Genomic DNA, 14,196 nt, shown 5'->3' with positions numbered 1-14,196 from the left:
AAAATATGGGGGAGCTACAGCTGGCCATGTCTTGTTAGGTCAGATTTTTGAAATAGAGAAGAAAATGGATGTCCGCATTTTAATGTGTCATATCTTTATTGTTAACGCTGCTGTTTGCATTGAGGTCATGGGTATCTGAAGGGGGGGGGTTAACATGTTTTCTCTTTTCTCTTTTGAGTTTGTCTGACCTTAGCAATAGTATGTGTAACAGGTGCCATAAATGCTTATTTTCTACTGTTTTGAAGAGAAGTGATTGAGTTATAGATTTTGCAATGTGTCAAGTGTTGCAGTTTTGAAGTTTAGCATCTCATCTTAGATGCACTTTTCATACCAATTCCCAGAACGCTGTTAAAAATTATATATGTATAATATGTATTGCATACCTTGATTGGCCTTCTTATAACAAAAGCAGTGTTACAACTAAAAACATCTAATTAACTGAACCAAAACCTTGAAGTACAGTAGCCAATGCAGTTTTCCTCGTACAATAAAAAAATGACTGTGCCAGCAGACCTCCATGCCAGCAGTGAAATCTTTGACTATCTCAAGCTGCTCTGCCCTCTAGCTGTTCAGATGGAGTAAAGCTGTTGGTATCATAAGAGAAAAGCTTAAAGTAACCTCAATGATCATCACTCAGCATAGGTGACCATCTTTAGAACTAACCGAGTTTTAGGCCTCTGGTACTGCTCTAGGTCACTCCAGATAGGACAGTTTTGGGGGAGGGGGGTGGGTGGGAGAATAGTTTACTGTAAACAGAGACCAACTAAATCTGTCAATATAAGTATATAACTTGTGATGTTAAGTTGTCAATCTCACCTATATTCTTGCTGGATGGGTTCGGAGCCGATTCTCGGCTCCGACTCTGCCAATACTAAAGCTCGAGAGCTAATTCCACCGGCTTGAGGCTCCCCTGTATCCCACAATGCTAGGCGGTAACTACCCAGATCTCGTTTGCCGCATAGCTGCGAGGTGCTTTCTTCTACTGGCTCTGGCAAGTTAGTGAGTTTTTTCTAATTAAAAACTTAAATTTTCTACCCCTATCCTTTTTATTTAGTTTAGTTTATAGTACAGGGTATCCCTTTAGTTTAAATCGGGTCTCCCTCGTTTTTATCCCCTTTTTATTCCCTTTTAAGTTCTAGGCCTTTGGCCCACTCCCCTTTTTCCCTTGTCATTCAGTGTGATTGGGTTTTTTTCTTTTGGTTAAAGGGGGTGTATCTGTATGTTGTGTCTGTGTTTTTTGATATACAGTCTCTTCTAGGATGTCTAAAGACTTCAACGTCTCAGGCTTCAAGAAGTGTGACTCGTGCTGTCAGAAAATGTCTCTGACAGACGGTCACACTTCTTGTGTCTATTGCCTGGGACCTTTGCACCTGCAGGACTCCTGTGCTGTTTGCCATGCATTCAGCCCGAGAGTCCTGCAGGAACGCAAAAATAAACTTATTCTTAGAGGCTTATTAAAGCCTGAAGGCCCCTCGACCCAGTCTGCGTCGGGGAAGCCTTCAAAGACTTCCAGGCTGTCGGCTCCAGCTTCAGAGCTGTCTGCTGGGAGCATCAAGGCTGCTTCGACATCGTCTCCGGCTGGAGTCGATGTTTCGAAGACTCAAACCATTACCTCGGCTCCATCCAGAGCCGAGGTTGCTAATACTCAGTCGGCTCCGATAGTCTTATCGGAGCCACCTTCTAAGAAGAGGTTGAGGTCCCCTTCCCATCGGCTCCATCCACTCGGCCCCGGGATCCCCTCTTCTGTCGGAGCGGAGCCATAGGTCCCATTCCTCTCGGTCCTCCAGGCTGTCCGACCATGACTTACAAAGGGTGGTGAGTAGACTTTTCAAGTCCGAGGCACTGGCCCAAATGCTGCATAGCCCTACTCAACAGTCAGCGGCTATTCCCATCCCTGCTTCTGTTCCTCCTGTGACTCCTTTGAGTTCGGAGCCGGGGCTCATCGGAGCCATGACTGTCAGTACGTCGGAGCCGATACCCTCCATTTCGGCTCCGTCGTCTGCTCCGATTTCCTCTTTGGAGGGATCTCGGCGCCGGGCTTCCCTCGTCTGCTCTGAGGGGGCAAGTGGCATCGGACCCTTGTCTGACCCCGTTCTCCCTCTCGGAGCGTCGGCGCTGGTAAGTTCGGCTCAGACATCGGCCTCGGAGCCATCCCTGTCAATGCCGGGGGGAGTCCTTGTCTCCTTGGAGCAGGAACCTTCGGCCTTGGCTGATCGGGGTGTCTTCGAGGTCATGCGGAGCGTGCTAGACCCCGTGTCTACCTCACGGTTGGCTCCGTCAGCTCCTCCCTCTTCAGTGCCTGCGGTGGTTTCTACCCACCCCCTTGTACCAGACCGTAGAGAGCCAGCCCTTCAGGTTTCCCCATTGGGAATATCCTCTTCTTCAAAGGCTTCTCCTGATCCGGCAGGAGAACCCCCTCGGAAGAGACAGTGCAAGAGGGAAGCACATTGACTCCCCTGAGTTTATCACCTCCGACACCGACTTGGAGGAATCTGAAGGTTCCCCTCGGTCCCCCTCTGAGGATGTCTCTTTTGCTGACATCATTGAAATCCTTAAACAGAGGGGGAACTGACCCGCCCTTAACCCTTCAGAGGACGAGTCGGTCTACCTTCAGGCATTTGGCTCTCGCCCTTCCACCTCCTGGGTGTCTCCTCCCTTTGACCCCCTCATGGAAGTGGTGGCAAGGAAGGCTTGGACAGCCCCTGATTCGGTGGAACCTACCCTAAGTAGGCCGTCAAAATTTATTACTGCCCCAAGAGAGAAACAGTTCTTATCCAAAGGTGTCTCTGTTGATGCCATGGTGGTGGCAGCAGCCACTAAGAAGGAATTAGCAAATCCTTCGGTACCTGTCCATTCTCCTAATAAGGAGTCTAGGACCATAGACAGGTACGGTAAGCCGATGTTTTCCTCAGCGAACTTTGCCATGCGATCGCTGAACTACTTGTGTCACTTCGCCCATCTCCAGAGGGATTTACTCAAGGATATGGGTGAGGCTATGCAGGATCCAACAGCTGAGGGGTTCCAAGACAAAATGAACTCCCAGTTGGCAACCCTGAATTCGATTGTCAACTCCTCCATGCGGCTTATCTCATATGTGGCTGATGGGGAGAGTAGGGCCGCAGGCACAGGTGTAGCTTTACGACGCCACGCCTGGATGCGGCTTTGCAATTTTGCGGACCCTTTCAAGGCATCCTTCACCAATTCCCCCTTTGATGGCTCAACGTTGTTTGGACCTCAGGTGAAGGATACATTGGCTAGGTGCGAGCAGGAAGGTAAGACTCTCTCTGCCATGTGAGTCCATTTTTCTACCCCTTCCAGACCTTATCCCAAAGGTCAGGGGGGTGTGATGTGGTTCCGCAAACCACAAGGAGTCTCATCTGACGCACAAAGTCGATTCCCCTTTAGAGGCAGAGGGGGGAACAACAATAGACGCCGCCCTAGGGGCAGAGGTGGTCCGCAAAACCAGGGTAGCAGAGAGACTTTCTCTGATAAACCCTTTCAGCATCCCTGAGGAGCTGCCCGGCTGTCCACCTTCGGAGGCAGTCGGGGGAAGATTATCACTGTACCCAAAAGCCTGGCTTTCCCTCACTCAAGACAAATGGGTACAGTCGATCATATCCGAGGGTTACAAAATTTTTAGTTTTAGGCCTCTGGTACTGCTCTAGGTCACTCCAGATAGGACAGTTTTGGGGGAGGGGAGTGGGTGGGAGAATAGTTTACTGTAAACAGAGACCAACTAAATCTGTCGATATAAGTATATAACTTGTGTTTAAGTCTGTACTTGTCCATACACTTGATATTAGTAGAGTAATTCCAAAGTTTCTGAAGAAACTAAAACAGTGAGTAAAAATGTGACACAGACAAACTAGTCAGTAAAAACTACAACAAAAATCTGGCCAAGCTAGATTTTCCATTGTGCGATTCTTTAAAACCTCATGTATTAGAGGTAGCATGGGATATATGCAAATGACCATTTAAGGACATCGGGTATTTCAGCTATATGCCAGTTCTGAATGCCCATGACTTTTTTTCCTTTTTAAGGTTAAAACAATCCAATTATGCTATGCTGACGAGGCCATAAGAAGGCTGAAACATGCATGTCCACAGCTTTTATTGCCCTGAATTTGTCCATAAGAGACTTGGAAAGGAAAAAAGTCACGGGCATTCAGAACTGCCATATAGCTGAAACACCTGATGTCTATAAGGGGTCATTTGCTTACATCTCATGTTACCTCTAATACAAGAGATTTTAAGGAACCACACGTTGGAAAATCTAGCTTGGCTAGATTTTTCTTGTAGGTTTTAATGAAAGTTTCTGAAGAAATGTATAATCTTCATTGATGGCCATTTTGTTAAATGCCTCACTGTAGTCGCACAACCTCATACTGATCAGTCAGTTACTGTAGTGGGCATCTAGTAGGTATATGCGTGCACTATAATCCAGTTTAAACTTACCCATTTCTAGTGGTAGTTACACTTCTTTGTTTTGCATGGCAAAAGAGAGAGACCAGTAGCGACAGCAGTTTGGCAGCTATTTTTAAATTATTTACAATTGGGTTATGTTTAACGTCCCATACTGGTTTTGTACAATGACTGGAAGACCATAACACTCCTGCAGAAAATGGGTGAGGTAGCAGCCACGCTTGTATCGTGCCAGAACTGTAATGGGCAAGGGGCTAAAACTGTTAAAAATTATTTGATAAAGTAATCAATCTTCTAACCTGAGAAGCAGGAAGAACGAGAGTGTACCAATAGATGCATCCCTAAAATTGAATATTCTCTGATTACCCTTACCTTCTTAAGCAGTACAGAAATTAATTCAAGCCACTGAAAATTGTTTTGTTCAGCTGCAGTGAAACAGAACACTACTGTACAGCTATGACTAAGGCTAATTAACATTCAGTTAGAGTTGCATTGTTGCTTTTTTCTTTTGCTTTCAGAATGTTGCCCAACCCTTGCTGACTTCATCTTAACTAGTTGAGAGCTTGATGGCAGTTTATTCTTTTGTGGTATGAAGTATACAGGTTTGCAGTCTTGTTTGCTTACCTGTTCAGCAGACTTGTTCGTTTTTTTGGAGAACTACATCTTGTACAGTTCAGCAAGCACTGAATAATTGTCAGCAGAGTTTGAGTTTAGATATTTACCATAACCTGAAATTAGATTTCTTATGCAAGATATGTTTGGCAAAATATGATTGTAAAAAAAAAAAAAAACTTTATATGCCCCTCTCCTTTCTTCATTAGGCTTAAAATTTGTTCTTATTGTTTTGAAAATGTTAATACCATATGCCTCTGTTTAGAACGGTTTATAACTCTTGTTCCTCCTCGTTTTTACTTTTAGGTTATGGACAAGATTTGAGTGCATTTGGTCAGGGTTTTTCTGAACTTACCCCAGCAGCTACTTCATATGGAGCACCTTCAGCGCCAGCAGCTGGTGGTCCAGCAACAGGAGGAAGTGGATTTGGTCGTGGACAGAACCATAATGTGCAGGGCTTCCACCCATACAGACGCTGACTAATTCAAAGTTAAGAAATTCTTTCTACATCGTAGTTTCTGGCACAAGTTCAAGCTCTGAGTTTCCAGATTTGAGGACACTGTGTGACAATCACATGCCTGATATAAGAAACGGAAGGAAAAATTTAAAAACGAGAAAACTGATTTGAAGAAGACGCTGTGGGTTTTTGGACTGCAATTTTTAAATATTTCTTCCTCTATCTTGCCCATCAGCACAATTTGAAAGCCTTTATTAGAAGTCCACAGGGTTTTAAAAGAACTTGACGCAGCTTTATTCAATTTCAGGTTCCTTTTTTTCCTGAGCCTTTGTTTTACCATTTATTGTAAACTTTTATGTTGAGATAAATATATACATTTACATACAGATGAAATTTTTAAGAGAAATTTTCTACTATGTTCGTATACTTGGCTTATTTTTTAATTTAAAGATGTAGATTTCTCTCAGGCAGATGGCTTGGTGCATTTTTGCACTACCTGGTGGTAGACAAAACCCCTGGTTTGAATAAAGAATATGTTTGAATTACAAGATGTTTTTATAATGTGATTGTGTTTAATTGTTGAACTCCACAGGATAGATGATATTAAATATTGCTAATTTGTGCCATGAAAAGTATGTATTGAAACGAGATTTTTTTTTTGTCTGTAGTGTTACACAAGACTGTAAGGTGTCTGAATTTCAACAGATTAGATAAAACTGGTCTTAGCCTCTTACAAAAAAAGTATTTTGTAGAGTTTTGCACATTTCCATTGCTTGTCTGTAGAGTTCGTTTTTTGTTTCAGAAGCCTGAAAATGCTTTGAAAATGTGTTTCCTCTTGATAAGTCTGTATGTATGTGGATGTGATCTCTTGAGTGGGTGACACTAATTTACTAATTCATAGCAGGTCCCCACAGGACAAAGTGATTGTTAATTCTCAACTTTCAAGTGGCATTTCAAATAGTATACACAAAACAGACTAAAAATTCCAATTATATAAGACAAAAATGCTTTGTATAGTGCCATCAAACTGAAAGAACAAGTAGGTATGTAAGGGAAGAGGGATTTTTGTGCTGCAAGATGTTATTCCCTCTGACTTCCACAGGACAGGTACATTTTAATCAAAAGATTTCCGGACTTATGGCTGTGAAAGCATTTTGGAAGCCATTAGTGGCCCTATTACAGCCAACATTTTTTTAAGTAGACAGTACCAAAGTTGTATAGTGCATGGTAAGATAAAAGAATCTTTAACTGGCAGTAATCCACTTAAGAAAAAAAATCACTGTATGCAGTTTAAAGTCATCTAGCAGAATAGTATTTTCAGTGAAAATGGAGAAAATAGTTTCTACTGTATACAAACTGTTTCACTTCATCAGTTAGCAAGTGAGTTTGTAGTGGACAGATTGTACCGAAGGATTACCACACCAAATGTTGCTTTTGTTCAGGGCCTAACCGCATACTTGAGTCTTATGCTATTTCCCAAAAATGAACAGGTAAATTAACAGAATATTTAAAGCATGATCTCATTGTTTAGTGTTACGGTAGTAGTGTCTCTTGGGATGACTTCTGCAGAAGGCCCGACATCTGGCATGACTTCAGTGCTGTTCAACCTTCCCCACCTCTGCTAGCAGATTTCCTGACACCTTTGGTATAAGAGAGTTATCTGCCTACAACATCTGTAGATGTCCTTCTCTTCTACTCTTGCAGCATTCTTAACATAAGGATTTTTTTGCCTTGGGCAGCCCAAAGTCTGGTCGGTATATCAAAGCCTTTTATTACCTAAAGTACGCCATATGTTACATGTATGCTCCTGGCATATGTGGAGCATAAAAGCGACATCCAGACGTACCATCCTCAGAACTTCTCTGCCGCCAGTCCGAATGCCATTTTTGATGGCATGTCTGCTCACCCGAGTCATTTGCTAGTGTATCAAGCCATTCAGATCAGTGCCCCATTGGGATTTTCTTTTCTTTTCTTACTGTTTTTTTGCTGTGGGATTTTTTCGTGTCATCCAGAAAAGACAAGTGCCAGTGTGGGAGACAAATTCCACATAAAAATTAACTACCAGTGCTTGTTTTGTTAACAAACTGCTCACGACCACAAAACTTGGCAGTGTTTGTCAGACCTTTTTGCCCAAGACATTATGTAGTTATGTGTCTTCTTTTACTATTTATTTGGAAAGTCATTGTCTCAAAATTTACTGAAAGATGCTGTGGAGGACATTTCTAGGCCTGATGAGTCTTCACTGAAGAGAAAGGCCAAAGAACCAGGGTCTGACTCTTCCACCCCCATGTTGGATGGCTCTCGAGGTTGATGAAAGACCAGAGGTTTGCCAGATTCTGGGGTCAGATTCTTCAGTTGGGACCTCTTTGGAGGCCGCCATAGATATGATTATAAGTACACACACAATGTGAGGCCCTTCTCACCAAAGGTCCAGCTGCTATATGACTTAAACAAATAAAAGCAGCTGGACCACCAGGCTAATAAAACAATTTATTAAAACGACGATAACACACAGGTAAGGGCTTTTGGGTTGTATCCCTTCATCAGATAACTCGCACAATGTTAAATTTCGTATTTAAAAGAAGTAACAACCAATAATTTTTCAGTGTTGAACACACTGCCTCTTTAGGGCTGGTTTAAGAGGTGTAAATCCATTCAAACCAGGGGCTGTGTCCGCCCTTAGCTCAATAATCCATTTAGTTTCATTGAATTCTGTCTAATTCACTGTTTCACCACCCCTAGCATTCAGTCTCACAATTGTAGCACAATAAAAACAAATGTGTGCCCTTTATTACTCACAACATGCTGATATAGGGCATTGTGTATATTGCCTAAACGTTTTGCTGAAAGAGGTTTTAAAATTCTTTCTTTTAACCGGCATTTAGTGTTGCCTACATAAAATGAGCCGCAGTCTCTGCACTGAGCCAAATGTATAACGTTACTTGTTTGACAATCAGCATACTGAGTGAGTGAATAACTCTTCCCAGTTATAGGATGAATAAATACATTTCGCCTCACGATGTAGGCACATGCCTTGCAATGCTTGCATGCAAAATTATCTTGTCGCAGAGATGAAGTAGTAGTAAACATATTCTGATTTTAGTGTTTCACTGTTGCAGTCATTACATTTGGGTTATCTGCTTGCAGTAGCCCTCAGTTGGCCTGATTAACAAAGTCTTGGGTCCTGCGTCAGTTGCTGTCCCTTCTTCCATGAAGTCAGGTCGTCAGGGGTATAAAACATGCAGCCGACGCCATTACATCTGTCTTTCTTGCTGTGCGGTGCCCGAAGCAGTTAGCAAGTGCTGGTCGGCTGACTCCTGAAATTTTCGTTTTAGAGTTTCAGAACCGAAGTCTTCAACTAAAGCCAAGTACCCCATTGGGGAAACTTTTTCTTGCTCCTTATCAGTGTCAGTAAAAGTTAATAATTGCATTACTTGTGGAAAGCAAATACCTCATAAAGATTTTCATTCATACTGTATTCCTTGCCTAGGCCCTGACCATGACGTATCTTGCTGTCGGTTTTGTGCTTTATTTAATCAGCGCATTGTTCGTTGTCTGTATATTTTTGCCTCTAAATATTTTGATTCTCTGTTTAATTATCTAGAAATGTCGTCAGTTAGCCATCCCACTACCAGGATTTCGAAAAAACACAAAGATAAAGACACAGGCTGCTGAGGTCCAAAACTGCTGACGCGTCTCCTAAGCCAATCGCCAGTTCGCCGGTACTCAGTGAGGCGCTTTCCAGCCCCTGATACCCGCTACTTTTGATTTGCAGGCCTCTACTGAGACCCATTTGGAGTCTGGTATGCCACGAGATGCTTCAACTATGGAACCAGCGAATGTCTCTACCTTGGATGGGTCCGGAGCCGCTGTGCAGGCACCGGCTTCTGATGGTGTATTCAGTTCTATGGACGTACATATTAAACAGACGCCTCCTTCACTTAGGCCTAAATCTCGAACCATGCCTAAAAAAACCGACGCCCAGGCTGCATGCTCAGACCTTTATGCCTAAAAAACAAATAAGAATGGTCGAAGGTCTTATAACTCTAATCAGGGGAAGACAACCTCCCCTTTCTAGGAGACCTAGGACTGAAGTTGTTTATGAATCTTCTGAACAGGATTCTGATGTTTCTGATTCTTCTGATGATCTGGATTTGCCGTTATCTACTTATGAGGATTCTAATGCTGGGGACTCTATTCCCTCTGCTTTCCTCTCCAGAGGATTTTTCTTTTGGTGAAACCTTACATATTCTAAGGGAACATTTCCACTGGGAAAGCCAGGATTTTTCTGATTCAAAAAATAGGCTTAGGGATTTCTTACTCCTGCCTGCTCATAGGCCTTTAGCTATTCCTCCTGTATTAGACATTGTTGATACTTTTTCAGAATCTAGTTTGGCCCCTGATTCTTTGCCTCCTGCTCCCAGAAAACCTGACAGATATTACAGGGTTCCTGATTCACACAAGTTCCTTTTTAAAAATCCTGTTGCGGATCCAGAGACTATTTCACAGGAACCCAAGGGCATTAAGGCTTCTACTGCTAAAAATCCTACCCCTTCTGATAGACACTCCAGGGCACTGGATATATGGGGTAAGAAGGTTTACACTTCTGCAACCTTGGCCATTAGGGCTTTAAACTGCCAGTTTCAAGTATCAGCAACATGTTATTGGATTGCTTAAACTGAAAATGATGTTGATTCCTGACTGCGGAAAATAAGGAATTACAGGATTTAATGCATTCTGCTAAACAGGTTGGAAAACATACTTTGCAATGTGGATTTGATTCATTAGAGGCCTTTTGCATGGCTGCTGTTACTGGGTCTGTGCTCAGAAGGCATGCTTGGCTTAAGGAGCAATCTTTGCCTAATCATGTTAAAGCTAAATTGTTGAATGCTCCCTTAAATCAGGACTGCCTGTTCGGCAACAAGGCTGAGGAAGTTCTTAAAAAGATGGAAGATGAAGCTAAATCTATGCAAACTGTTAAAGATTTCTTACAAGTTCAGCCTCCTAGATTTAGCAGGCACTTGGCCCTCTAAGAATTGGTCCTTTCCATCCCCTTCCAGGTCTTCTCAAGCCAAACCCAGACAGCAGAAATCCTAGGTTTCAGTCTCAGGGACACACAAGACTAAGCAGTGGGGGGTTTCTTCACCCAAATCAGGGAGTAGTAAGACTCCCCCTTGTGGAAAACTATCTCTATGACTGGCTTTTAACACTTCCAAGCACTTCTCATCTGAATGCTCCTTTAGGTGGAAAGATTGGTCTGCAGGCCAAAAACTGGGAACTCATTACCCAGGACAAATGGGTTTTAAATATAATGTCCCAAGGATACAGATTTCACTTCAACACCTTACCAACACCAAGCGGGTGGCCAGATCTACCCCCAAATCAGTGGGCAGAGGCCCAAAATCAAGTACTCTCTCTCTTAAGCATGGGGGCTATTCAGTTGGTACCAGAAAAGGAAAAGGGGCAAGGTTTCTATTCAAGACTTTTTCTGGTACCCAGAAAAGGCAATACATGGCGTCACTCTAAATACCTTTCTGGTGATTCCAAAATTCAAGATGCTGACTCTTCACCAGCTGCTTCCTGTGCTAGGCAAAGATGCATGGTTGGCAACACTAGACTTAAAAGAAGCATACCTGCACATCCCTATCAGGGAGTCTTGTAAAAGATACCTACGCTTCAAAGCAGGCGACATGCACTATCAGTTCTCTGCACTGCCCTTTGGCTTATCTACTGCGCCCAGGGTATTCACAAAGTGCCTAGCTCCAGTCATTGATTCTGCAGGCAAAGAAATATTCAAATATATCCATACCTGGACGATTGTCTAATTCAGACAGAAAGCCAGGACATACTTTTGAATCATCTGGCCTTTGTTCAAAGGGTACTGACTTGTCTGGGGTACACCATAAACGAAAAGAAGTCACACCTAGTACCCTGTCAACAAATTATATTCCTGGGAGCAAGCTTGAATACAACTTCCAAGATGGCTTTCCTCACGCCAGAGAAACAGACTTCTTTGACAATCTACTTCAAACAAGTGGCCACAAAAACCCAGTTATCTGCAAGGCAAATACTGCAGGCCTTGGGGTTCATGGCCTCTTGCATTCTTCTAATTCCATATGCAAGGCTGCATATGAGGAAACTGCAATGGTATCTCAAAAGCCTATGGTGTCAACATTCACAGGATCTAGAAGCTATGATTCCTATTATACCTTGTCTACGCCTAGAGTTCCTTTGTTGGACAGAGGCCTGCCACCAAAACAAGGGACTACCATTCACACTACCCCTTGCCACCCAAACCTTAACAGACGCATCAGACTATGCATGGGGGGCTCACCTGACAGGGAGGTGCATTCAGGACAAATGGAACCCAAGTCAAATGCACCTACACTTAAATCAAAAGGAAATGTTAGCTGTACATAATGCTCTGACAGCCTTCAAGGACCACATTTTTCCAGGAAAACTCATGGTAAAGAATGTGACAACACCACGGTCATGTGGTACATAAACAAGCGGGGGGTACACACACTTACCCCCTCTGCAGACTAGCCATGGCATTGTGGAACACAGCCTTGAGCTACCAAGTAAATCTACAAGCTAAATTCCTGCCAGGAAAACTAAATACACTGGCAGATGGACTAAGCAGAAACTTCATGGACCCACACGAGTGAAAACTGGAACCAAGGATTGTCAGCATGTTGACAAGCAAATGGGGGAGCCCAGATGTAGACCTGTTTGCCTCCCCCCAGAACCATCAATTGGACAAATTTTTGCAGAAGGACTCCCCACAAACTAGCCTGGAAAGTGGATGCTCTATCCCTCAGCTGGAAAAACCTATCAATGTATGCCTTTCCTCCTCTGCCTCTGCTCTCCAAGGCATTACTAAAGATCAAACAGGACAAGCCAAGATCGATTTTAATTGCATCAGACTGGCCACTCCAACACTGGTACCCCCTCCTACGCAGTATGTCACGCTTGGCCCCATGGCACCTGCCTCAGACTCCTTCCCTGTTGTCTCAGCAGAGGAACCAGATTCTGCACCCTCAGCTGCAAACCCTGATTCTAGCATCCTGGCTAATTACCTAATCTCTTCCTTACCACCCCTCAGTAAATCACTGATGGATATCATTGTAGAGGCTGGGAGGCCTAGTACTAGAAAATGTTATGCTGCAAAATGAAAAAGATTTTGTACCTGGAAACAATCTCAAGGGATGAGCGCAGCAGTGCCCAGTTTACCTCAGATTCTACAATATTTGACTGAGATGCTTCATAAGGGCTTGTCCTTTTCCTCCATCAAAATTCATGCCTCAGCCATTCAGCTCATTATAGCACACCCACTGCTCAAGCAGTTCCTCAGAGGGGCCAAAAATTTAAGGCCACCGAGGAGAGCTCCAACTCCAGCCTGGGACCTTAACTTTGTCTTGGAGAAACTCGCTCTTTCTCCTTTCGAGCCAGCTGCTACTGCATATTTAAAAGTCCTTTCCTGGAAAACAGCATTCCTTTTAGCAATCACGTCTGCAAGAAGGGTATCTGAGTTACAGGCCCTTATGGCAGTGGAGCCTTTCATATTTTTTCATACGGACAGGGTGTCCCTCAGAACCGATCCCTCCTTCATGCCCAAGGTGGTATCCAGTGTGGCTGTTAATCAGTTCATTCATTTACCTACCTTTTTTTCCTAACCCACAGAACAAAGGGGAACTGATACTTCACTCCTTAGATGTGCACAGACAACTTAGATTCTACTTGGACAGGACTAAATCTCAAATGAAATCCAAACAACTGCTGGTGGCATTAGTTGCAGGGAGAGAGGGGAAAGCTATTTCAAAACAAACCATTTCAAAATGGATAGGCCATTGAATTCATTTCTGCTATAAGCACCATGGAAAAACCTATTCCACAGGGCATCAGACCCCATTCAACCAGGACTACATCTGCCTCTACAGCCTTTCTCAGGGCGTCCCTACAAGGGATATCCTAGAAGCTGCTACGTGGAATTATGTACATACTTTCATCAAGCATTATCATTTGCCAATTTCCTCTAAATCCAGAGCTGGTTTTGCCACTGCAGTCTTGCAGGGCCTTACAGCTGCTCCTAATTCTATTTAAATTCCTTCTCCCAAACTTAGCTTTGCGAATCTACCCAAATGTAATGACTGCAACAGTGAAACACGAAGAACATATAGTTGTGTACATTTACCATAAATGTAGATGTTCAAGTGTATTCACTGTTGCAGTCTTGGTTACCCTCCCTCCAGCCCCCTTTCATCTTTTGGCTACACCTCTATTCTCTCTTACTATGCTCAAAAGCTTTTTGGTGTATTTGCTTTTTTATTGGAGGTATTTCCTTGTGTTATAGATTTTATTGCTTCCCATTAGGGGGCACCTGACATCTGGGGCAAGACAAACTGATGTAATGGTGTCGGCTGCATGTTTTATACCCCTGAAGACCTGACATCACGGAAGAAGTGAAGCAACTGACGCAGGACCCAAGACTTTGTTAATCAGGCTGACTGAGGGATACTGCAAGCAGATAACCCAAATGTAATGGCTGCAGCAGTGAATAGAGTCTAACATCTACATTTATGGTAAGCGTACACAACTGTACTTTCATGACAAAATATTTCAAATCCTTATTACACTTAAAGCTGAATGAAGGTGTCATCCCTACTATACCTTTGTTTTTCATCAGTTAACATTTTCCAATTACA

At 43.3% G+C, this 14,196-nt stretch overlaps 1 protein-coding gene across 5 annotated transcripts in view; it reads left to right on the top strand.

The window, feature by feature from the left end:
* Nucleotides 1–6,123, top strand: part of DAZAP1 (DAZ associated protein 1) — an 827,692-nt gene extending 821,569 nt beyond the window's left edge. For all 5 annotated transcript variants that reach the window (XM_044053999.1, XM_044054003.1, XM_044054000.1 and 2 more), the window contains one exon: nt 5,341–6,123. In XM_044053999.1, the coding sequence (XP_043909934.1) occupies nt 5,341–5,513 (173 nt within the window). In that variant the 3' untranslated portion in view covers nt 5,514–6,123. The remainder of the gene's footprint in view (nt 1–5,340) is intronic.
* Nucleotides 6,124–14,196: the final 8,073 nt, after the last annotated feature.

The sequence above is a fragment of the Protopterus annectens genome, chromosome 13.part0 (assembly GCF_019279795.1).
Source record: "Protopterus annectens isolate FY-2018-M chromosome 13.part0, PAN1.0, whole genome shotgun sequence".
NCBI lineage: Eukaryota > Metazoa > Chordata > Ceratodontiformes > Protopteridae > Protopterus > Protopterus annectens.
The sequence above is the reverse complement of the archived record's forward strand: the minus strand, read 5'-3'. Positions and strand labels throughout refer to the sequence as shown.